We start from the raw sequence: 24,482 nt of genomic DNA on the forward strand, positions 1-24,482 counted from the left end.
CAATCCACCACATGCACACAATGCTGGGACCTAAAAAATGCCAAGCACTGCCCCTCTTCCACGCATTCACAGGATGCGACGTAGTATCAGCAATGTATGGCATTAGAAAAAAAACTGCATGGAATGCATGGGCAGCCTTTCCAGAAGTCACCGACACCCTCATCACAATCACCAAAGACCCAACGAGCCTCACACTGGAATCAGTGCACATGCAACATCTCGAACGCTGGACTGTACTCATGTATAGCAAGAACTGCGGTGTTGAGTCAGTCAATGAAGCCCGGAAGCTTCTTTTCACCCATGGCCTCAAGTCCCTGGATTCAATCCCCCCGACCCAGCATGCTTTATTCCAGCATGGGAAGCGTGCCCTGCACACTGCAGCTCATGTCTGGAAGCAATCCCTCTCCAAAACTCCAGACATTCCAGACCCCAGTGAATGGAGGTGGGAATGGAATTCCAGAACCAAAGTGTGGGTGCCATATTGGACAGTTCTGGAAGATGTCAGCAAGGGATGCTCCCTGCTCCTCAACTGTGGCTGTGTGGTTGCCTGTAAAGGGAACTGTAAGTGCTACCGAGCCGGATTCCGCTGTACCACATTGTGCAAGTGTGAGGGGGGCTGCACTAATAATGAAGAGTGAAATTGTTATGATTTCAGCCTCTGGACCCAATAAGTGAGGTGATGGAAGCAGGGAGTGTAAGTGTAAGGTGATTTATTGCAGACCACAAGAAGTGACAAGGAGAACAAAACTGAGCAGACACACGCTAGATGATGGGGGCAGAAGAAACTTAAGGAATTAGCTGAAAACAAGGAAGTCCAAAACATAGGGGGAGGGAACCAAGAACACAGTTACGGTAAGGATAACAAACACTAACAAATGAATAGAACTGACTGGTAACAAATAAATACAAATCAAGGACTTACACTGGGAAACACTAGAAGAAAGCTGCAGAGAAACGAGAACTGGAGACTGTACACTGGAGAGGAACGTAAAACATCCCAGGACAAGGTGTGCAAACAGGCTTCAGCCCGAGGCGCAGAGGAGAGGCGCTAGGGGGCGCCAGACCAGGCCACAACAGAAATCTTTGAATAAATACCCCATGATGTGTATGATATGTATTGATATCATATCATATCATATCATATGTATGATATGTATATGTGTATGATATGTATTGTTTTTTGTGTTATTTGACTGAAATGTAATAATTGATCCTTTACATGGTGTAAAGCCAAATATAATTTTTCACTGTGGCTTAGTTCTGAAGTTGTGTTAATTTTAAGCCTGAACGATGGGCATTTTGCTCACAAAATAGATTTTTGAAACTAGAGTGATAGTGACCTGTCCAATCAACAGACAATAGGATACCTTGGGGGAGAAAATATGGATCTAGAGCCCTGATTAATCTTTTGATGTGACTTATTCAGCTATATGGACAGTTTTCTTTGCTAGAAATGACATTGAAGATTAATTTTGACCTTGAAAATGACATTGAGATAGGAAAAGTATCTCAGAATTGGATTCCTAGCATCAAATAAAGTTGAAAAAAGTGACATAATATGACAATCTAAGACTAAAAGAAGCTGAGATACGACCTTTGCTCTTTTCGGCGGACGCCATTTTGGATTTTCTGGATACTGGCCACTAGGGGGCTCCACCAACTTGTATCCGGTGGTTTTTGAAAACCTTAGGCCCATACCAAACACCATGCCAAAAATCAAAAACTTGTCACCAAGTGCACAATCTTTATGAATTCCCTCCCAGCTATCATGATGACACATTATATCCAACATCTTCATTCTCAGTAGTAGAGGTCTGCACATGTGTTTTGCTGAAGCTTGTGATCGTCCTACACAGCATGCTTTCTGTTTGCTATCTGAACTTGTTAGGGGTCAGTTTCAGCGCGAGCAGCAGTTAATGAAGCTGCCACAGGTGTCTTCATTACACACAGTCTGTCTGACCCTTCTTATCCTGCATCATTGGATTTGACCTCTGGGTAAAGTGTGAATTATAACTGATGCATCTGTGAGTGTCTGTGCGTCCAGTTTTCACCTGGCCGTGCACACCCCACACTTCTGACCTGGCTGGGCGGACAAAGTGGAGATCTTTAAAATAACGCTCACTTCAGAGAGGAGAAACCTGCACAGAGTATAAAGCTCAAAACGTTTTCTCATCAGGATTCTGTGTCTCTCATCTCCGTGTGACAGTTCATACGTTTAAGAATTCAAACTTAAGTCATTGAGTTTTCCTTATTGTTGTACAGTGAAGAACATTAATGTACCATAGAAGAGCGCTTGTGTCTCTTTTTTGGAGTGAAGATGTGACTGTTGCTAAATAGCAGCTCTCTCATCTCATCTGCAACATATCAATTATTTAACCACATTGATTCATGTTTCCTCTATTTTCTTATAGCTGACATGGTGATAAATGAATACAATAAGCAAACTTATTAATATAGCCTTGACTTATATGGCTAAAATACAGAACAGTGGGATGTAGATTGTCAATCAGTGCATCTGTTAAAAAGCTCAACACATTTCTGATAAATGTTTGATCTGATATATTTAATATTGGTAATGCTTTGGAAGTGTTTTGTAAGATGCTGCACACACACGCGCACGCACACACACACACACACACACACACACGCACACACACACACGCGCACACACACCTGCGCGAACACACACACACACATGCACAAACACACGCACACACACACATGCGCACACACACACAGACGCACACAGGCGCACACCTGCACAAACACGCACACACACACACGCGCACACACACATACACGCACACACACGCACACACACACGCACACACACACACGCACGCACAAACAAACACACACACACACGCACACCTGCACACACACGCGCACACGCACGCACACACACACGCACACACACACACGCACACACACACACGCGCACACACACACACACCTGCGCGAACACACACACACACATGCACAAACACACGCACACACACACATGCGCACACACACACAGACGCACACAGGCGCACACCTGCACAAACACGCACACACGCGCACACACACACACACACGCACACACACACGCGCACACACACACACGCACACACATGCACACACAGACATGCACACACACACGCGCACATACACACGCACACACACACCCACACACGCACACACACATGCACACAGGCACACACGTGCACAAACACTCAGACACGCGCACACACACGCATGCACACACACACACACACGCACGCACACACACACACACACACACACACACACACACACACACACACGCACGCGCACACATGCGCACAGACGCACACAGTAAGATGTTGATTTAATAAGTAATTTAAAATTGATCAAACAGGTTTAGCTTTAGGCTGTGTAAACGCACACACACACACACACACAGACGCCTGCGTGCGTGCGCCCACACACACACGCGCACATGCACCCACGCACGCACACACACACGCACGCACACGCACGCATATGGGGGGTGGTTTGTGCCACTGACGATGTGTCTGTGTGTCATGCCATAATCCAAACACACGACACACAGACACATCGTACACGCGCGCGTGCGTGCGCGCGCGCACGCACGCACGCACACACACGCACGCACGCACATGCACATGCACACACACACACACACACACACACACACACACACACACACACTCTCGCTCCATCAGTCTCTCCCTCCCTCTCTCTCTCTCTCAGTCTCTCCCCCTTCTCTCTCTCAGTCTCTCCCCCTCTCTCCCTCAGTCTCTCTCCCCCCTCTCTCCCTCAGTATCTCCCCCCTATCTCTCTCCCTCAGTCTCCCCCCCCTCTCTCTCTCTCTCGTCCCCCCCTCTCTCTCTCCCTCAGTCTCTCCCCCCTCTCTCTCTGTCCCTCAGTCTCTCTCCACCTCTCTCTCCCTCAGTCTCTCCCCCCTCTCTCTCTCTCCCTCAGTCTCTCTCCCCCTCTCTCTCTCTCCCTCAGTCTCTCCCCCCTCTCTCTCTCTCCCTCAGTCTCTCTCCACCTCTCTCCCTCAGTCTCTCCCCCTCTCTCTCGCTCCCTCAGTCTATCCCCCCTCTCTCTCTCTCCCTCAGTCTGTCCCCCCTCTCTTTCTCTCCCTCAGTCTCTCCCCCCCTCTCTCTCTCCCTCAGTCTCTCCCCCCTCTTTCTTCCTAAGTCTCTCCCCCCTCTCTCTCTCCCTCCGTCTCTCTCCCCCCTCTCTCTCCCTCAGTCTCTCCCCCCCTTTCTCTCTCTCAGTCTCTCCCCCCTCTCTCTCTCCCTCAGTCTCTCTCCCCCTCTCTCTCTCTCTCTCTCAGTCTCTCCCCCCTCTCTCTCTCCCTCAGTCTCTCTCCCCCCTCTCTCTCGCTCAGTCTCTCCCCCCTCTTTCTCCCTCAGTCTGTCCCCCCTCTCTTTCTCTCCCTCAGTCTCTCCCCCCCTCTCTCTCTCCCTCAGTCTCTCCCCCCTCTTTCTCCCTCAGTCTCTCCCCCCTCTCTCTCTCCCTCAGTCTCTCTCCCCCCTCTCTCTCTCTCCCTCAGTCTCTCCCCCCCTCTCTCTCTCCCTCAGTCTCTCCCCTCTCTCTCTCCCTCAGTCTCTCTCCCCCCTCTCTTTCTCTCCCTCAGTCTCCCCCCTCTCTCTCCCTCAGTCTCTCCCCCCTCTCTCTCTCCCCCCTCTCTCTGCCTCAGTCTCTCCCCCCCTCTCTCTCTCCCTCAGTCTTCCCCCCCCTCTCTCTCCCTCAGTATCTCCCCCCTCTCGTTCTCTCCCTCAGTCTCTCCCCCCTCTCTCTCTCCCTCAGTCTCTCCCCCCTCTCTCTCTCCCTCAGTCTCTCCCCTCTCTCTCCCCCCTCTCTCTATCTCTCCCTCAGCCTCTCCCCGCTCTCTCTCTCCCTCAGCCTCTCCCCCCTCTCTCTCTCCCCCCCTCTCTCTCTCCTTCAGTCTCTCCCCTCTCTCTCTCTCCCTCAGTCTCTCCCCCTCTCTCTCTCCCTCAGTCTCTCCCCCCCCTCTCTCTCCCTCAGTCTCTCCCCCCTCTCTCCCTCCCTCAGTCTCTCCCCCTCTCTCTCCCTCTCCCTCAGTCTCTCCCCCTCTCTCCCTCCCTCTCCACCTCTCCCTCAGTCTCTCTCCCCCTCTCTTTCTCTCCTCTCCCTCCCTCTCTCTCATCTCTCTCTCTTAGTCTCTCTCCCCCTCTCTCTCTCCTTCAGTCTCTCCCCTCTCTCCCTCAGTCTCTCCCCCCTCTCTCTCTCCCGTAGTCTCTCCCCCTCTCTCTCCCTCAGTCTCTTGCCCCCCTCTCTCTCTCTCCCCCAGTCTCTCCCCCCTCTCTCTCTCCCCCAGTCTCTCCCCCCTCTCTCTCTCCCTCAGCCTCTCCCCGCTCTCTCTCTCCCTCAGTCTCTCCCCCTCTCTCTCCCCCCTCTCTCTCTCCCTCAGCCTCTCCCCGCTCTCTCCCTCCCTCAGTCTTTCCCCCCTCTCTCTCCCTCTCCCTCAGTCTCTCCCCCTCTCTCCCTCCCTCTCCACCTCTCCCTCAGTCTCTCTCCCCCTCTCTTTCTCTCCTCTCCCTCCCTCTCTCTCATCTCTCTCTCTTAGTCTCTCTCCCCCTCTCGCTCTCCCTCGCCTCTCTGTCCCTCTCCCTCAGGCCATGTCCACACGGAGACGAGTTTAGGTGTATCCGCTAGTTTTTTTCTTGTATAGACGTTTCGTCCAGACAGAACCAGCGTTCTGGGAGTATATGTTCTGGGAGTATATACGCTAATTTTGAAACCGGGTCCCAGAGTGAATAAATCTGAAGACGCCACCCTTGCATTTCCGTGTTTACAACCCATGCGCATCTTTCCTGAACCGATGACGCCATAGCCCCACCTCTCTCCGCCAGCAACAATTTAGGCTAAAGTGCACTAGCGTTCGTGCTACAGCAGCTACTGAGCCTGTTAGGGCTCTTGCAGCAAAATATAATGCTCCTCTATTACCACCGTCAGCAACAAGTGGACACGGAGAACAGCGTGTACAACATCCTCAGGGCTCCACACAGCTGACTCTTCCCATCCACCCCTCCCCTCCCTTCATCGGATATTTCCCAGAAGGCTTAGCGGCGGCTAAATTTGTACAATAACACAAACAAAATCAGGCTAAACGTGTTAGATAGAAATAATATTTATTTTTAATACAACATGCAATTCTGGAATATTCTAATATTGGGCAAAATGGAATGAAATTAAATGTAAACCCTGAGTGTAACGGACATACTCGGGATGCTCTATATATATCCCTCGCAAATACGTGAATAGGAAAGTGAGAGGTTTGATGACCACACGGTTGCACTGTGACGTGGCAGCGTTACAGCACCACTTACCGGCCTGGCATATATACTACAGCGTCTTCAGTGGTATTCAGTGGTTTCATGTGGATACACACATTTCTTGAAACGATTCCGTGTTTATGGAAAACTTTTCTTGAACGAAAAAAAAGATCGCTTCCGTCTCCGTGTGGACATGGCAGTCTCTCTCGTGACTTTGTGTGTGTGTGAGAGTGAATATATGACATCACTGATGATGTCATCAGTGGATTTATGACATCACTGATGATGTCATCAGTGTGATTTATGACATCACTGATGATGTCATCAGTGGGTGGGATTTATGACATCACTGATGATGTCATCAGTGGGATTTATGACTGGGACAGACAGAGAAACAGACAGACGTAGCTCCCATTTATATACTGATGATGATAATGAACTAGGGGTGGGCGATATGATGATCTTAGATCGTTAACGATCAGAATGGCTCCACGATCTGCCTTTCCAGACAGATCATTAGAATCGTGCTACATGCAGTGCACTTTCTATCAGTTGCATTTCTATGTCTGAAAGACGACTCCAAAGCCCCCCCCCTTCACAACACAGAGGAGGAGTTGGTTTGGCTTGTCATGTGAACACTCACACACACTTAACATAGCAGGCTGGCATCTTTGAACGAGTTAAATAATAATAATAATTAGCCGCCGTCAGTGGCCACCGTCGCGTTGCCTCCACAGTTCAGACTTAATGTTTCGGTCACGCTGCCTGCTTGATACTGTAGCTGATGAGAGACAGACGTGCTGCTCGGTGATATGATAGCAGTTCCCTCGCTGTGGTAAGAACCTCAGTCCAGTGATGCAGTAACGTTACCTGACGAGCAGCAGCGCCTTTCATGTTTGCCTCATTTGCTCGTGGCCGCCGCCTCTCTTATGTTCAAAATATTGAATGTTTTCACACAACACAACCTGCATTTTGCTTTGCCTGGGCGGTCTGTTGCAGTTGCCCATGACATGATGTAGGCAGGCTATTTCTCCATAACCAAGCGGCTAGTCTGCCTGCCTCCCTCAGCCTGTTCTCCCTGTTACCCTCAGGGAGAAGATACATGCAGGGTTCCAAAAGAACGCACAAATCGCTTGAGGAACAGTTTCTTCCCGCAGGCCACGAGACTCCTTAACATACACAAATAGTGTAGTAGCCGTACTGTACCGTACTGTAGCTGCTAAGGACATTACGTATGTCTAATGTTTAATTGTATGCTTAATAAGGAATATGGTATTTGCACCTGTATGTCAAATACGCCGAATTTAAAACGCAGAGTTTAATTGTATGTTTAATAAGGAATATGCTATTTGCACCTGTATGCCAAATACGCCGAATTTAAAATGTTTAAGCACGTCTAAAGTATGCACATGACATGTGCACCTATGTGCAGTGAATATGCCACTGTCTCTGACTTGTCTTATCACTATACTGCCTTATTGCTTGTTGTGTCTCTTGTTGTTTTTGCACTCATATGCCCTTACATTTGTACTATGTTGTAAACGGAGTCCACAGCACAAGAATTTCACACGTGATACTTGTATCATGGAGTGACAATAAAAATCTTGAATCTTGAATCTTGAATCTTGAATCTCCCTCACAGAGTTGATGGAACTGTGTCAGGCCACCACCAAACTAGTTTTCAGCTAACCTTATTGAGCGTGTGCTGCTTGTCAATGTTATTATTTCTTAGTGTTTCCCAAACTATGGGTCGGGACCCAATTTGGGTCGCGGACCCGTGGGGGGTGGGTCGCCAACTGGTCGTCATGGCAACTCATTACAGTATGTTTTTTCCAGTCCCAGGCAGACACAAAATGTATCTTTTGGGTCCCAAGATAAAAGTTTGGGAAACAAACGAATTATTGTAAACTCAGCGTAAAAAATGAACCACATAAAAATATTTATGAAACTAATTTCCATGACTTTTCCCAAACTTTCAATAACTTTTCCAGGGCCTGGGAATTGTATTTCAAATTGGGCTTTTCCAGGTTTTTCATGACCGTACGAACCCTGAAATTAGTTTGGATGTACTTGTAGTGTTCAGTAAATTGCAAAATAGTCTTAATAGCTGGGAGGGAATTCATAAAGATTGTGCACTTGGTGACAAGTTTTTGATTTTTGGCATGGTGTTTGGTATGGGCCTAAGGTTTTCAAAAACCACCGGATACAAGTTGGTGGAGCCCCCTAGTGGCCAGTATCCAGAAAATCCAAAATGGCGTCCGCCGAAAAGAGCAAAGGTCGTATCTCAGCTTCTTTTAGTCTTAGATTGTCATATTATGTCACTTTTTTCAACTTTATTTGATGCTAGGAATCCAATTCTGAGATACTTTTCCTATCTCAATGTCATTTTCAAGGTCAAAATTAATCTTCAATGTCATTTCTAGCAAAGAAAACTGTCCATATAGCTGAATAAGTCACATCAAAAGATTAATCAGGGCTCTAGATCCATATTTTCTCCCCCAAGGTATCCTATTGTCTGTTGATTGGACAGGTCACTATCACTCTAGTTTCAAAAATCTATTTTGTGAGCAAAATGCCCATCGTTCAGGCTTAAAATTAACACAACTTCAGAACTAAGCCACAGTGAAAAATTATATTTGGCTTTACACCATGTAAAGGATCAATTATTACATTTCAGTCAAATAACACAAAAAACAATACATATCATACACATATACATATCATACATATGATATGATATGATATGATATCAATACATATCATACACATCATGGGGTATTTATTCAAAGATTTCTGTTGTGGCCTGGTCTGGCGCCCCCTAGCGCCTCTCCTCTGCGCCTCGGGCTGAAGCCTGTTTGCACACCTTGTCCTGGGATGTTTTACGTTCCTCTCCAGTGTACAGTCTCCAGTTCTCGTTTCTCTGCAGCTTTCTTCTAGTGTTTCCCAGTGTAAGTCCTTGATTTGTATTTATTTGTTACCAGTCAGTTCTATTCATTTGTTAGTGTTTGTTATCCTTACCGTAACTGTGTTCTTGGTTCCCTCCCCCTATGTTTTGGACTTCCTTGTTTTCAGCTAATTCCTTAAGTTTCTTCTGCCCCCATCATCTAGCGTGTGTCTGCTCAGTTTTGTTCTCCTTGTCACTTCTTGTGGTCTGCAATAAATCACCTTACACTTACACTCCCTGCTTCCATCACCTCACTTATTGGGTCCAGAGGCTGAAATCATAACAATTTCACTCTTCATTATTAGTGCAGCCCCCCTCACACTTGCACAATGTGGTACAGCGGAATCCGGCTCGGTAGCACTTACAGTTCCCTTTACAGGCAACCACACAGCCACAGTTGAGGAGCAGGGAGCATCCCTTGCTGACATCTTCCAGAACTGTCCAATATGGCACCCACACTTTGGTTCTGGAATTCCATTCCCACCTCCATTCACTGGGGTCTGGAATGTCTGGAGTTTTGGAGAGGGATTGCTTCCAGACATGAGCTGCAGTGTGCAGGGCACGCTTCCCATGCTGGAATAAGGCATGCTGGGTCGGGGGGATTGAATCCAGGGACTTGAGGCCATGGGTGAAAAGAAGCTTCCGGGCTTCATTGACTGACTCAACACCGCAGTTCTTGCTATACATGAGTACAGTCCAGCGTTCGAGATGTTGCATGTGCACTGATTCCAGTGTGAGGCTCGTTGGGTCTTTGGTGATTGTGATGAGGGTGTCGGTGACTTCTGGAAAGGCTGCCCATGCATTCCATGCAGTTTTTTTTCTAATGCCATACATTGCTGATACTACGTCGCATCCTGTGAATGCGTGGAAGAGGGGCAGTGCTTGGCATTTTTTAGGTCCCAGCATTGTGTGCATGTGGTGGATTGGGATGTCTTTATATGCCTTTCCTGATCCAAAGCCGATCCACAGCTCTGAGAGGCCTAGCTCCTGGAACAGGTTGATGGCCAGCACTACCACATCACTATCTACTGTCCTGAGGTAAGCCTTGGTGTGACCCTGCTCGGCAGCATGACACAAATGCAGCATCATTCGTGTGTCAGCTTCTTCCTGCTGGCATGGTGACAATGCTGCTAGGTCAGTAGGTTTGTTGCTCAGGACAAGGTCAGCCTTTGTTGTGAGGAGGTGGTACTCTGAGCCAGCTGTAATCTCCTGAAGTTCCTCACTGATGTACTGAAACAGCTGGTCTTTATTTTGACTGTCCTTGAGGAACTTCTGCCATTGAGCTCCTTCTGGGATTTGAGACTTGCCTCTATATACGTGTCCCAGACTGCATCCACTCTTGTCGTCCTGTCAGTCATCAGGCTGTGCAAGTATGGCAGCAAGTGCATCCGAGTGTACTCTCCAAACACTCTGGCACGCTGGGTTTTGATGATGTGTATGACTGCTGCCATATCAAGCACAACCACAGAACAGAAGCTTCTTTGGCTGATGGAGATTGGCCAGGACCAGGCATTCCTGGTAGGCACCCAAGAATGTCTGAATTGGTTCCTGACCGCAGCTTGCCTTGATCGGACAAAGATGGAGGCTCACGCTGATTCTCATGCTTGAAGAAGTCATCTATGTCGAGATCAGGACGGGCTTGTAGGGACAAGAAAAGCTTGGTGACGAGAGCTATATTTGCCTTGGCAGACCCCAGCTTGTTAGCACCTTTCTTCAGATCCACAGATGGCCTGTTGGTGAATGTGAATAAGTTGGCCCTTTGGATGACATCAGATAGGGGCTTGGTGGGTTTTTCTATTCTGTCCCTTACAAACTCTGTGAACATGGCTTTTCCAATGGGGTTAGGGTTTGTAACCAGGGCTAACCGCCTTTATTATTCGCCAAAAGTTCAGATTTTTAAACTTGCGATGGATTTACTGCGAGATTCAAGTGTGAAACCAGCTGGATCCGGTGGCGAAACTTGGGCAAACTGATCACTTGTCGCCCCTGGTGTGAACACAATATAGGCCTAAAAGTTAATAGAACCATGAAACGATTGCTGTGCCTTATGTGACTTGATTTCAGAGATGGATTTTTTTTTCGCTAGAAAATATTTTTCATACAAGAGTGATATAGCATGTTTAATTTTATTCCTAAGGACTGAACATGTGGGTTTAGAGCCCTATGGGTTTAGAATATTCTTTCTATGTTACTTCGTTTCAGAGATATGGAGTTTTTTTTTAGCTAGAAATGACCTTGACAATAAATTTGACCTTGAACATGACCTTGAAATGTGAAACTTATGTCAGATATGGATTCATAGCACCAAAAAAGTTTAAAAAGTGACATTATACGACAATCTAAGACTTCAAGAAGCTGATATATGACCTTTGGTCTTTTCGGTGACTGCCATTTTGGATTTTATGGATACCGGCCACTAGGGGGCCACCCCAACTTGTATCCGGTGGTTTTTGGGAACCTTATCCCCATACCTAATACCCTGCCAAAAATCAAAAACTTGTCACCAAGTGCACAATCTTTATAATTTTTGACATATTCCCTCCCAGCTATAAAAACCAAGATGAAAAAGAATCGTGATAAGATCGTGGATCGTGATCCTGCCTGAAAAAATCGTGATATATTTTTGCCATATCGCCCACCCCTATGATGAACCATATTGTGATATATGTGAGGGTTAATGCACGACGAGGTGTACATTATGTAAGCGTTAATGCACTACGAGGTGTACATTATGTAAGGGTTAATGCACGACGAGGTGTACATTATGTAAGGGTTAATGCACTACGAGGTGTACATTATGTAAGGGTTAATGCATGACGAGGTGTTCATTATGTAAGGGTTAATGCACTACGAGGTGTACATTATGTAAGGGTTAATGCATGACGAGGTCTACATTATGTAAGGGTTAATGCACGACGAGGTGTACATTATGTAAGGGTTAATGCACGACGAGGTGTACATTATGTAAGGGTTAATGCATGATGAGGTGTACATTATGTAAGGGTTAATGCACGACGAGGTGTACATTATGTAAGGGTTAATGCACGACGAGGTGTACATTATGTAAGGGTTAATGCATGATGAGGTGTACATTATGTAAGGGTTAATGCACGACGAGGTGTACATTATGTAAGGGTTAATGCACGACGAGGTGTACATTATGTAAGGGTTAATGCACGACGAGGTGTACATTATGTAAGGGTTAATGCACTACGAGGTGTACATTATGTAAGGGTTAATGCACGACGAGGTGTACATTATGTAAGGGTTAATGCACGATGAGGTGTATATTATGTAAGGGTTAATGCATGACGAGGTGTACATTATGTAAGGGTTAATGCACGACGAGGTGTACATTATGTAAGGGTTAATGCACTACGAGGTGTACATTATGTAAGGGTTAATGCACGACGAGGTGTACATTATGTAAGGGTTAATGCACTACGAGGTGTACATTATGTAAGGGTTAATGCACGACGAGGTGTTCATTATCAGCTTCGTGGAGGTAACCATCCTCGGCTTCGCTTCGGACGGTTCACGCCTCCGCGTCGTCCATTAATTTCTGATAATGGACACCTCGAAGTGCATTAACCCGCTTATACCATGGTCACTTGCCAAAGAAACAAAACAAGACCATTCATTTATATTTTCATGCATTTTGCAATCAAAATCTATTTTTCATAACCTAGGATATGAGTTAAGAACCGGCGAGACAAAATAGTCCCCCCGGCTGCTCAAGATTATCATTGGATAAAATGGCCGCTTAGTGCCTGCACCTGGCAGAATTTCTAGACCATAAACTAACTAATAATTTGGCCAATTGTATGTAACATACAAAATTAAGCAAACGGCAATGTCTAAGAATGCAACACCATGTAACTGCCTGTTAAACTCGCATTCTAGGGAATTACGTTAACGTCCGCAGGTCTTAAGATGTAAGTGGCGTGCGCTGTCCTCGGAGGAGACTGAAAACCATCTGAAGCTTTCTATGTTGGAGTCCAGGTATGTTTTGTACAAGGAATTCTCTCAGTGTGTTGCTGTTAACTGCCCATTTTCTTGTGTGGGTCTGTTCAGACAGCCACATGGAGCTGGTGGACATTTGGCTCTAGGAGCCAGGCTTCACTGTCTACTCAGTAGGTCTTGAATGAATATGTCACATGCTGCTGTGTAGAGGGACTTTCCATCTCAATTGTTAAATGTGTGTTTTGTTTTATGAATCAACCTAAATACACACTTACATCTCCTCACATCTGGTTTCAACCTCTGGACTCCACCATGGTCCACTCTGTGGGAATAAACAAGGTCAGAGCAGCAGAATCTCTTTGATGATGAAACATGAACATTATGCTTTCATCTTTAAGTCCATAAGTGTCCTTCACATATAAGATTGATAATCAATAGCTGTCCTACAAATATCATCTATCAATGTATCTTCAGACTTTTTTTAGTCAGCTAAAACTTGACTAAATAAAAACAGGATGAGGTTGACTAAATATGATAAAAACTAATAAGGATAGACACAGGACTCAGACTAAGACTAAAACAAAAATAATTAACACTAAGTTGCCCCAGCTCTATTGGGTTAGACCCCCCTCCAGCTGCCCCACTGTTAAAAAAAACAACAACTTTGTAACAAAATGTATTTGTTGTGAAACACAACAGCCAGTCCCCCTGACTCCCCCACTGTAAGAAAGGGGGGAAAACTCTGTAACAAAATGTATTTGTTTTAAAACACAAAATAGAGCAATTGGTGTAAAAAATTGAAAAACAGTGGCAATTCTTCTATTGGGTTAGACATCCCCGCCCCACCCCCCAGTCCATCCTGCCCCCCTTGAGCAGCAAACCTAGTGCAAACACTGTTGCTTCCCACATAGCACACACCCCCTCCCTCCGCTGAGAGCAAGGACTGTTCGATAGGGTCCACTTGTAGTAACTTGTAGTTGTTACCAGCGTGTAACAGATCTGCCACAGGTGGGCGGAGTCACCAGTTAATATTAAAATGGGCCTTATATTGGTAAAGCACATTATCATGTGACGTCATGTGGTGACTTCTAGCAACTTTCTGAACAGCCATTAACTAGTTTCCTTGGAAAAGAGTTGGCTACACTGCAGGCCAGCTACATACTAACTAGGTTTTACCTAGATAGTTTAACTAGATTAAGTTGTATGAACTGTCTCAACCACACCACCCCCCCACCACATACCCCCCCCCCCATGCCCCTCCTCACCCCCGCCCCCAACAACTGGGTTAGTGTGAGCTATGTCAAAATCCCATGAAACCTATGGCTGATACATACAGCATGTTACATCTTAAACTGTTTAACATTGACTGAAATATAAGGTAAAACGTCTATATCACTTCAATATTTTTGACAGGTTTTTTTAATGGGAGCAAACGACATGTTTTAAGCTTAATTTTGATGTATAGGTTACGGATGTTTGAAAGAAATCTAGCTACCACACCAGGCTTTCAGAATAATTGACTCGGGTACATCTACTCTCATCCTTCTACAGTATGTAATGTTACCTCTCCATACCTGAGAGAGTCCAGTCTGCAGTGTGGATCCTCCAGCCTAGCAGAGAGCAGCTTCACTGAGGCTCCTGGATGATTGTAACTCAGGTCCAGCTCTCGCAGATGGGAGGGGTTGGAGCTCAGAGCTGAGGCCAGAGAAGCACAGCCTTTCTCTGTGAGCAGGCAGCCAGACAGCCTGCGTGCGCATGCGCGCGGGCACACACACACACACACACACACACACACACACACACACACACACACACACACACACACACACACACACACACACACACACACACACACACACACACACAAATGGTAAATCCCTCAAAGTTGACCAGCTGATCCACATTGTGGTTTAATTTGGTCCAGTTTGAGTTAGTTCTCCACTCACTTTGTGAGAGAAGATTTTCTGGTATTTTTGGGGCAACACTATATCTTTCATTTATTTCTTGTACATGTTCTCATGTTTATACATATAAAATATATGTATATATCTTTTTTCTTGTTCATGTTCATAACTGATCTGATCAGCTGATCTGTTATCTCTGACATGGTATGCTATGTTTTATTTGTTATGTCATGCTGTTACGTTATGTCTTGTCATGTCTGTCAGGAGTATTTGTTCCTCGCCTGTGAGCTTTTAAGGTGTTGGGTAGGCTGTGAAAATGAATTGCCCTTCTGGGATAAATAAAGTCATCTGAATCTGAATCTGAATCCAAGGAGATGAAACAATGAAATTTCCTCATTGGAAGTAATTCACATAGGAAGGTTTTAAACACAATTGGTTTTAAAATGACATGAACAGAGATAATCCTCCACATGATATGTGTTTATGTGAGCTGTACATCATCCTGCTTATTACACGGTTACTAACTAAAGAAATCAAAATGCATCTAGGAGAGCCACTCCCATTGTTAATTTGATTATTAAAGCAACAGCATTTACTGGACTTCTTTCTGCAGATTGATATGATCTATTCTACGGCCTCTGGACTCTGTGATCAGAACTGTCTGTTATACATAGTAATGGTCTGATACACAGAAATAACAGACTGTAGAATGCAGTGATTGACCAATCAGAATCAAGTATTCAACAAAGCCATATAATTGCTGATAGTAACGTGTATGTAAAGCAAGATTTAAATGGTTGTCCGTTGAACACGAAGAGGAATACTGACCTGAGAGTCTCCAGTCTACAGTGTGCACTCTCCAGTCCAGCAGAGATCAGCTTCACACCTGCATCTTTCAGGATATTGTCACTCAGGTCCAGCTCTCTCAGACTAGAAGACTGGGAGCTGAGCACTGAGGCCAGAGCTTCACAGCTTCTCTCTGACAGCTGACAGCCACTCAGCCTGAAGAATAATTAGTGAGAGAGATATACAACAAGTTTGAAAATGTATATATATTTTATTTAATATATTTGATCTACCCAGTTATGTATGAACCTACAGAGCTTTATTGGAGGCTTTGACCACTGGCAGCAGCCTCAGAAGGGCCTTGTCTGAAGCGAAGTATTTCTTCAGGTCAAACTCGTCCAGCTCTTCTTCTGATGACAGTAAGATGAAGACCAGAGCCGACCACTGAGCAGGGGAGATTTTGACTGTGGAGAGACTTCCTGATCTCAGGTACTGTTGGATCTCCTCCACTAGAGAACGGTCATTCAGCTCATTCAGACAGTGGAACAGATTGATGCTTCTCTCTGCAGAGGGATTCTTCTTGATCTTCTTCTTGATGTACTGGACTGTTTCCTGATTGGTCTGTGAGCTGTTTCCTGTCTGTGGCAGCAGGCCTCGTAGAAGAGTCTGATTGGTCTCCAGTGAAAGGCCCAGGAGGAAGCGGAGGAACAAGTCCAGATGTCCATTTGGACTCATTAAGGCCTTGTCCACAGCACTCTGGTAGAGATATTTTACTGATGATCTGTCTCTGAATAGCCTAGACAACCTGGAGGCTTCTGACAGTGGATTGACACCAGTGTTGATGAATGAGACCATGACATGAACAGCAGCCAGAAATTCCTGAATGCTCAGATGGACAAAGCAGAAGACCTGGTCCTGGTACATCCCACACTCCTCTTTTTTAAAGATTTGTGTGAACACTCCTGAGTAAACTGAGGCTGCTTTGATATCAATACCACACTGTTTCAGGTCTTCTTCATAGAAGATCAGGTGGCCTTCCTCCAGCTTCTCAAAAGCCAGTTTTCCCAGAGAGAGAATCATGTCGCTGCTCTGTGTCCAGTGTGGATCTGTCTCAGTTCCCCCATGATACTTGACGTTCTGCAATTTGGACTGAACCACCAGGAAGTGGCTGTACATCGCAGTCAGGGTTTTGGGCAGGTTTTCTGTGTCACAGGTTTTCAACAGATGCTTCAGAACTTTAGCAGTGATCCAGCAGAACACTGGGATGTGGCACATGTTGTGGAGGGTTCGTGAATTCTTGATGTGGGAGACGATTATGCTGGCCTGCTCCTCATCTCTGAATCTCTTCCTGAAGTAGTCTTCTTTCTGTTGGTCATTGAAGCCTCTTACCTCTGTTACCAGGTCAACATACTCAGAAGGGATCTGATTGGCTGCTGCAGGTCGTGTTGTTATCCAGATGTGAGCAAGGGGAAGCACATTCCCCTTGATGAGGTTTGTCAGCAACACATCCACTGAGGTCGACTCTGTAACATCATCCAGGAACTCATTGTTCTTGAAGTCTAGAGGAAGCCGACATTCATCCAGACCATCAAAGATGAACATAACTGGGAATTTGTCAAACCTGCAGATGCCTGCTTTTTTGGTCTCAGGAAAGAAGTGGTGAATAAGTTTCACCAAGCTGAACTGTTTCTCTTTTAGCAGATTCAACTCTCTGAAAGTGATTGGAAATATGAATTGCATATCCTGGTTGGCTTTGTCTTCAGCCCAGTCCAGAGTGAGCTTCTGTGTTAAGACTGTTTTCCCAATGCCAGCCACTCCTTTTGTCAGCACTGTTCTGGTTGGTTTATCTCTTGCAGGTAAGGGTTTAAAGATGTCTTCACTTTTGATTGTGTTTTCTGGGCTCACTGGTTTCCTGGATGCCGTTTCAATCTGTCTAACTTCATGTTCGTTGTCAGCCTCTCCAGTCTCTTCCTCTGTGAGGAAGAGCTCTGTGAAGATCTCCTTCAGAAGTATCAACTTTTCTGAGTTTGTGATTCCCTCAAACAAACGCTGAACCTTCTTCTTCAAGTTGGATTTGTGTTTACTCCGGCACTCGGCAAGCGTCTCTGGATGAATAGACAACAATGAGAGAATGGTATAGTAATTATGAGTAATGCTAAGATTTCCTGTTAAATGGCCATATTCTATGAATTTATTTAGTCAGCTCATCCTGGCTGGGTTTAAGGTATAAGCTGTTGTACAGTCAGTTATTATTACTCAACAGGGAGTTAGGGTTAGGGTCATGCAACAGGGAGTTGCATGCAACCAATCAGATTAGACACTTTTCCACTGTGCTGATAATTCCCACAAACTGTGCTTTATTGTTTATGTTGTCAACTTTTGTGTTGAACAAGCAGGTACATACTAAAATGGCAGCCTGCCCATCTTGACAAATCTATTGTCTATACATAGGCTAATAAAAGTAGACTCACACTCTATATACATTTCATTTAGGGCTGTCAATCAATTAAAATATTTAATCACTATTAATGGCATGATTCTCCATAGTAATCACGATTAATCACAAATTAATCACACTCTTTTTTTAAATCGGTTCTAAATCTTCCTTAAACGGAGGTACCTTAAAGCCCCAATCAGTAATTTTTTCAGCTTAATATAACAGCTTTTTAGTCTTTGAAGATGGTACAGTGACTTGTAACAGGGAGAATGTCACCTCTATTGGTCACACACCGCCCTCCAAAGGCCTCTCATGGGACTAAGCAGTTTGGTGCCTGCGTCCCGGAGGCAGGCTCGAGGCAGCATGCGCGCATGCGCTGTACAGCGGAAGCGCTGTCTTCAGGAAAACAAGGAACTCGGTGTGGATTTGCTACGAAAATTACGTTTCACGTAACTATGGATTATTATTTCATCACGTGGTGAGTACCCGATGTCACAGCATGTACATAGAGCTTTCTGGGCCTGGTTTTGTTGACTTTGAACGGCGAGATCGATACCGATGCTATTGCACCCAGAGGGTGCAGTTTCTCCAATAGCAAAACTTGGAAAAGCTGCTGAATGGGGCTTTAAATCTGGCATTTTCTTCTGCCAGTTCACAACACTTGAGAGCTTTGTGCAAAGATGCACTGTTGCATGGGTAGTATTGTCATTAGCTATTATCATTAGGTACGTATTTGGCCATTGGTATTGTTATTATTGCTACTAGTTACTGGGAATATGCATCTCTCAGGCTGCACTCTGTGAAGTTAACTGTGCTATCCTCCACATCTCTCGAGCCACAGTGTGTGCAGACAAGAGCAGCTGTGTGCCCGCTCTCTCCCACCCCTCTCTGCCTGTCTTGACCGAGGCAGAGAGAGAGACAGACGCTTGTAATATATATATATATATATATATATATATATATATATATATATATATATATATATATATATATATATATATGTATATATACATATATGTAAAATATATAAGAAAATGTCAGGTTTAAGGTACCTCGGTTTAAGGTAGATTTACAACAGATAACAAACATTTTGCGATTAATCGTGATTAACTGTGGACTCACCCTCTATATACATTGTTGGCAAAAAGTGTTTTTAAATAATTTTGTCATAATATCTTAGAAATAATTTTATGTGATGCATGCTTGCATGATGTCCCATTATATATTTGTCCCATAACTTACCTTTGGGTCCTGAACTGGTGTTTAATAATTGTTGCAGGAGATCATTCTTGAGGATCTTCCTCAGAACCTCTTTGGTCACCTCCAGAGTGTATTCGCTGTAGGTCTGGACCATGTGATCTACTGTGTCCAGCCTGTCTGCCTTCTCCAGGCAGCTCTTTGGGATGGCTGGGAAGTCTTCCAGGATGCCAGTCTGCTGCAGGAACCACTTGAACTCCTTGAACTCGTCTTCTCCCAAATCCTTCAAAGTTCCCAAGAGCAGCTCTACAGGTGTCGCCATTATTGCTCCCTGATGAGAAAACATTAGGATTAGTTGACCATACTATTGATGCTGTAACTGTGAGCTTGCAGATAATAGCGCCCTCATCTGACTGGCAGTTCTCACTTTTGAATGGCTCCGGTTCCAGGAAGTGAATTTCCCATTGATTCATTTCAGAACATTCTTATAAAGTTTTAATCCTGGAAGCAAGCCAACCAGCTAAGATATGAATCATGACTATGAAACAACAACAACAACAAAAGGGGGGGTAAATGGCAAACGTTTTATTTTTATTGTTTGCAGTTTTCTTTTCTTTTATCTTCTTCTTTATTGTGTTGCTCATAATACTGTCAATTAGTGGCGTAAAATTAATTTGCAGTTTATACTGCAGTGCTTACATCGTTCCCCCACAGAGGTGAGAGGAAGTCGAGTCGAGTAGAGTAGTCTAAGTAATAATCATGATAGTAATAATATTAATAATATAATAAGAATCTCTGTGTGTGAGTGAGCAAATTCTGTTGGGCCACAGCTATGCCATTTTACGTGCGACCGTGCAGAGCCAGATTTTTTAATTAGGGACGATTAATGTCTGAAAGTCCAAATGCCAAAAATGTCACATGAAGGACAAAACCCTACATGCTCCCCTGTAAAACTGCTCAACGCCCCCGGGTGTGCTGTTGTTTTCCTATGGGCAGAGCGCTGCTGCATATCGTTGGGCGGCACTGCTCTCCATGGGAAAACAATGGTACAGCAGCAGTGCTACACTTGGCGTCACAAAATAAAATAAATACACAGCGTTCAAATTTGCCACCGAGCGCTGCGCTCCAACTTCAAATTATTTCAACTTTGACCTCGTTAACGCTGACCTTTCATGAGTGCATGACACATGTGGAAGGAACCTGGGTCCAGAGATGGGAAGTAACGAAGTACCAAACTTCATTACTGTACTTAAGTAGATTTTTCAGGTATCTGTACTGTACTGAGTATTTATTTTTCTGACAAATTTTTACTTTTACTCCCTACATTTTAACACAACTATCTGTACTTTCTACTCCTTACATTTTCAAAACAAGCTTGTTACTTAAGTTTTAATGCACAACAACAACAATTAAAGAAAGACAGAGAAGAAACGGGGCAGAATGAATAGAGATAGCTCATTCCAGGCTCCGCCAATAGTATGGAATGGCACTCGTCCGGTTCCCTAAATGTCAGCTTGTGATTGGCTCTCTGTCAATGTTACGCAACTTCATTGGCTAGACAGTTTCCTAAGGGGGCGTTGACATAACCTGGAAAAGAAGTGCACAGTCCACCCACCAGACCACATCATGTATCGATGTATCAGAACCACACACCAAACGTGAGAACGCTGCCATAAGAGAGACGAGAGCCGGACACTCGGTCACGCTGAGGAATTACGTTTGTGAATAGTGATGTTCATGTCAGCCAGAGGAACCAGCAACATGAGCGATGCCGCTGAAAGTGAGGTTGAAGTTGTCAACACTGCAGACTCGAACGAGCCAGAGGCTCTGGCAGTGTAGCTTTTTCTTTTTCCAAGTCTCTTGTTTACTTGGCGTAATAGTTGTCTGATCAGACACTAGAGAAAAAAACACAGGACAAGCAGGGTATAATTACATCTTGTCTTGTGTTTTCAAAACTCAGTGTTTGTATGTGCTCCAGAGGCTTCAATAAAGTAGGAGACACCTTGTATCCAACAGTTAAACTTTTGTGATTAACGATTTGCATATTCACATATCTATCTATAGGAATAGATGTCATTTTAAGGATTTTAATGGGATAATTTGACTGTTTTTGTGGAAAAACTACAGCACACATTATTAATCAAAGTTTTAAGATGTATAAAAACACGTTTGTAGGGGATATTTTAAGTTCAATAGTCTTCAAATTATATTATTAGTATGATGTGAGGTTCAGTTAGTTTTGCACACAAACATCCGGTAAAAATACTTTTTACTTTTACTCATTGAGTACTTTTCATAGCCTGTACTTTTATACTTTTGCTTGAGTAAATAGTTGAATCAGTACTTCTACTTTTACCAGAGTAGTTTTTTACACAAGTAACTGTACTTCTACTTAAGTAGAGAATGTGGGTACTTTTCCCATCTCTGCCTGGGTCTACCATGTCTCTGTTCAAGGTACAGACTAGTTAGCTGTAGGATCCGCCTCCTCCACCAGAGCAATTTAGAGAGAGAGTGGCGTCAGCGGAGGACCAAAATGCGTGACTCATTAGCCAATGAACAGCTAGGAAGGGGTCTCGCTCTACTTTTGAATGTTAAAATGTGTGACTCATTAGCCAATGAACAGCCAGGAAGGGGTCTCGCTGTACTTTTGAATGTTAAAATGAAGCTGATAATGTACAATTTGATTCTATACACGGCTCTGGCTGTGACTAGGAGCCAGAGGGGCAGAACGTGGTCAACCTTTCCAGCAGACCCCTGACAGCACAGGAAACTTCCATCTTGTCTAAAGGTCTTTCTTTTGTTCCTTCTACCAAAGCTGATTTATTTAAAACTTAAAAAAAAAAAAAGTCGAAGTGTTCAAATTCTTAAGAAATGTTAAGCTTCGTGCTTTCTTTGACAAGGGCCCCCCCACACACAGCCTCACCCCCCACAGACTCCGAGTCAGGGACCCGACTCTACCTCTGGGTCCACAAGACTGAGGGCCAAAAGTACATTTGTACCACCGATGTTGAACTACTCTGTGGCCACCTTTTGCAGGCTGGTCGAACAGGACACTGTGCAGAAGGTACGTCAGTACAATAAGAATAAATTTTACTCCAACATTGAACTTGACGAAAGAAAAGCCCTACTGTCTCTGTCAAATGATTCTTCCATTGTCATCAAGAATGCTGATAAAGGGGGTGCTATTGTGATACAGAATAAAGAAGCTTATACCATGGTCTGGGTGAATACTCGATTCTGATTGGCTGCAGGGTGTCCATTAAAAAGTGATAATGTACAGTTGGTAAAGTCGTTCAGCCAAATGGTCTGTTCACCATTCATATCAATGCGTCATAGTTTCAACAGTGTTATCAAGAGAGCAGTTTGAGCTCTATACCCCTGTTAAAGCAGCTATGAGCAAGATTTTCGATTGTTATTAAACAGTCTAAATTTAATATCAATGCATCAGGGGAGGAGGGGGCGGAGAGGTCTGTTCCCTCCCCCGCCTCCTCCTCCCGCGTTCCCCCTGCACCCTCCCACCTCTCCTTCTCTGTTCTCTCCTCCTCTCCCCCTGCACTCCTTCCCCTGCACCCTCCCACCTCTCCTTCTCTGTTCTCTCCTCCTCTCTGTCCTCTCTGGGGGGGGGGGGGATGTGGGACGCTCCCCTTGCTTCTCTACCCTGGCTCTCCCCCCCCTGCATCCCCATCTCTCCTTCTCTTCTCCTCCACATTCCTATCTTCTCCCCACCTCCCCCCTCTCCTCCGTCTATATTGCTCATTCTCTCCCCACCTCCTCCCTCCCTGCTCTCTTCTCCCCCACACCTCCCCTCCCTTCCCCTCTCCTGCTCTCTCCTCCTATACCCTCCCCACCCCATCACTCTCTCACATTCCCCCTGCTATTCTCCCTTCTCCTGCGCTCTCCTCTGCTCTCCCCTCATTCCTATATTTTCTATATTATCAATTGTTCAAATGTTATCTTTATTCTGTATATTCTTGTTACTGTTGTGTCAGCTAGAATTAGCTAGACATATTTTCTGTGAAGCCCTCTGAGACATGCTTGTGAATTAGGGCTATATAAATAAACTTGACTTGACTTAATCACATCTTACGTCTAATAGTAGACGAGACCAACGCAGAGTAGTCTCGCTTGAACCCCGAGTGAATCGGCCAGTGTTAGTCTCTCTGTGGCCAGGGCAGATCAGGAAGTGAAATGAAACGGTTTGCAGCAGCCACTTCGGCCATAACCACAAAATAACTTCCAAAAAACCTGTTACAATATAACGAGAGATGTTCGCGAGAGTATGCATGGCGTTCTCCTTGTTTATGGTATGTTGCTAGGCAGCGCGAACGGGGGAATGCAGGCAGCTGCCTTTCACTTCCGGGTTTAGCCGGTCCAGCGGTAAGGAGAGAGAGAGAGAGAGCCCCCTGTTGACGTGAGTTTAGACAGACACAGACTTAAGACAGCAATCTCCGATTCACACGGCTTTGCTCTCAGCTACTATTATAGGTAAGATGTGATGCATCAATATTGTAATTATACTGTTTAATAACAATCGAAAATCTTGCTCGTAGCTGCTTTAAGGGTTAATATGGCACTTTTGTTAGTTGAGAAAAAAAAGTGAGTCGGTCAAAGTAAGTATTTAAATCACCCCTGTGTGCTCAGTTTATCAAAAATAACTCTTATTTACAATTTTGATTTTCGTTTCGGAGATTTCCCTCTCCTGACAGAAGCCGGCTCTGAGCCATTAAAGCCACTTCTTAACATGCAGTGGAATCCGTATTATAACCTGCTCCTAGCCAGTTGGCCTGCATGTTAAACAACAATTAGCCCGGCCTACTGTACGCGCACTCCCGCGAGTCCGTATCTTATTCACCTCAACCGCCGGTATAAGATCCGCTTTCACGCAATCGCAGCTGCTGTTAAACAGTGGCAGGTCATTATCCGCAGATCCGTCTGAGTGGGCGGGTGTGGCTCTTCGT

The 24,482-nt window shown here is 45.0% G+C and overlaps 1 protein-coding gene across 1 annotated transcript in view; it reads right to left on the reverse strand.

The window, feature by feature from the left end:
• The window catches only part of LOC310789132 (NLR family CARD domain-containing protein 3-like), a gene marked incomplete at both ends in the record, with an annotated part of 26,539 nt that extends 6,693 nt beyond the window's left edge, over positions 1-19,846 (reverse strand). The window contains 5 exons of the mRNA XM_083650725.1: positions 10,180-10,293; positions 14,789-14,945; positions 15,933-16,106; positions 16,204-17,995; positions 19,570-19,846. Coding sequence (XP_083506851.1) covers positions 10,180-10,293; positions 14,789-14,945; positions 15,933-16,106; positions 16,204-17,995; positions 19,570-19,846 — 2,514 coding nt within the window. The remainder of the gene's footprint in view (positions 1-10,179; positions 10,294-14,788; positions 14,946-15,932; positions 16,107-16,203; positions 17,996-19,569) is intronic.
• Positions 19,847-24,482: the final 4,636 nt, after the last annotated feature.

The sequence above is a fragment of the Poromitra crassiceps genome (genome assembly GCF_964638095.1).
Source record: "Poromitra crassiceps genome assembly, chromosome: 14".
In the NCBI taxonomy this organism is placed as follows: domain Eukaryota; kingdom Metazoa; phylum Chordata; class Actinopteri; order Beryciformes; family Melamphaidae; genus Poromitra; species Poromitra crassiceps.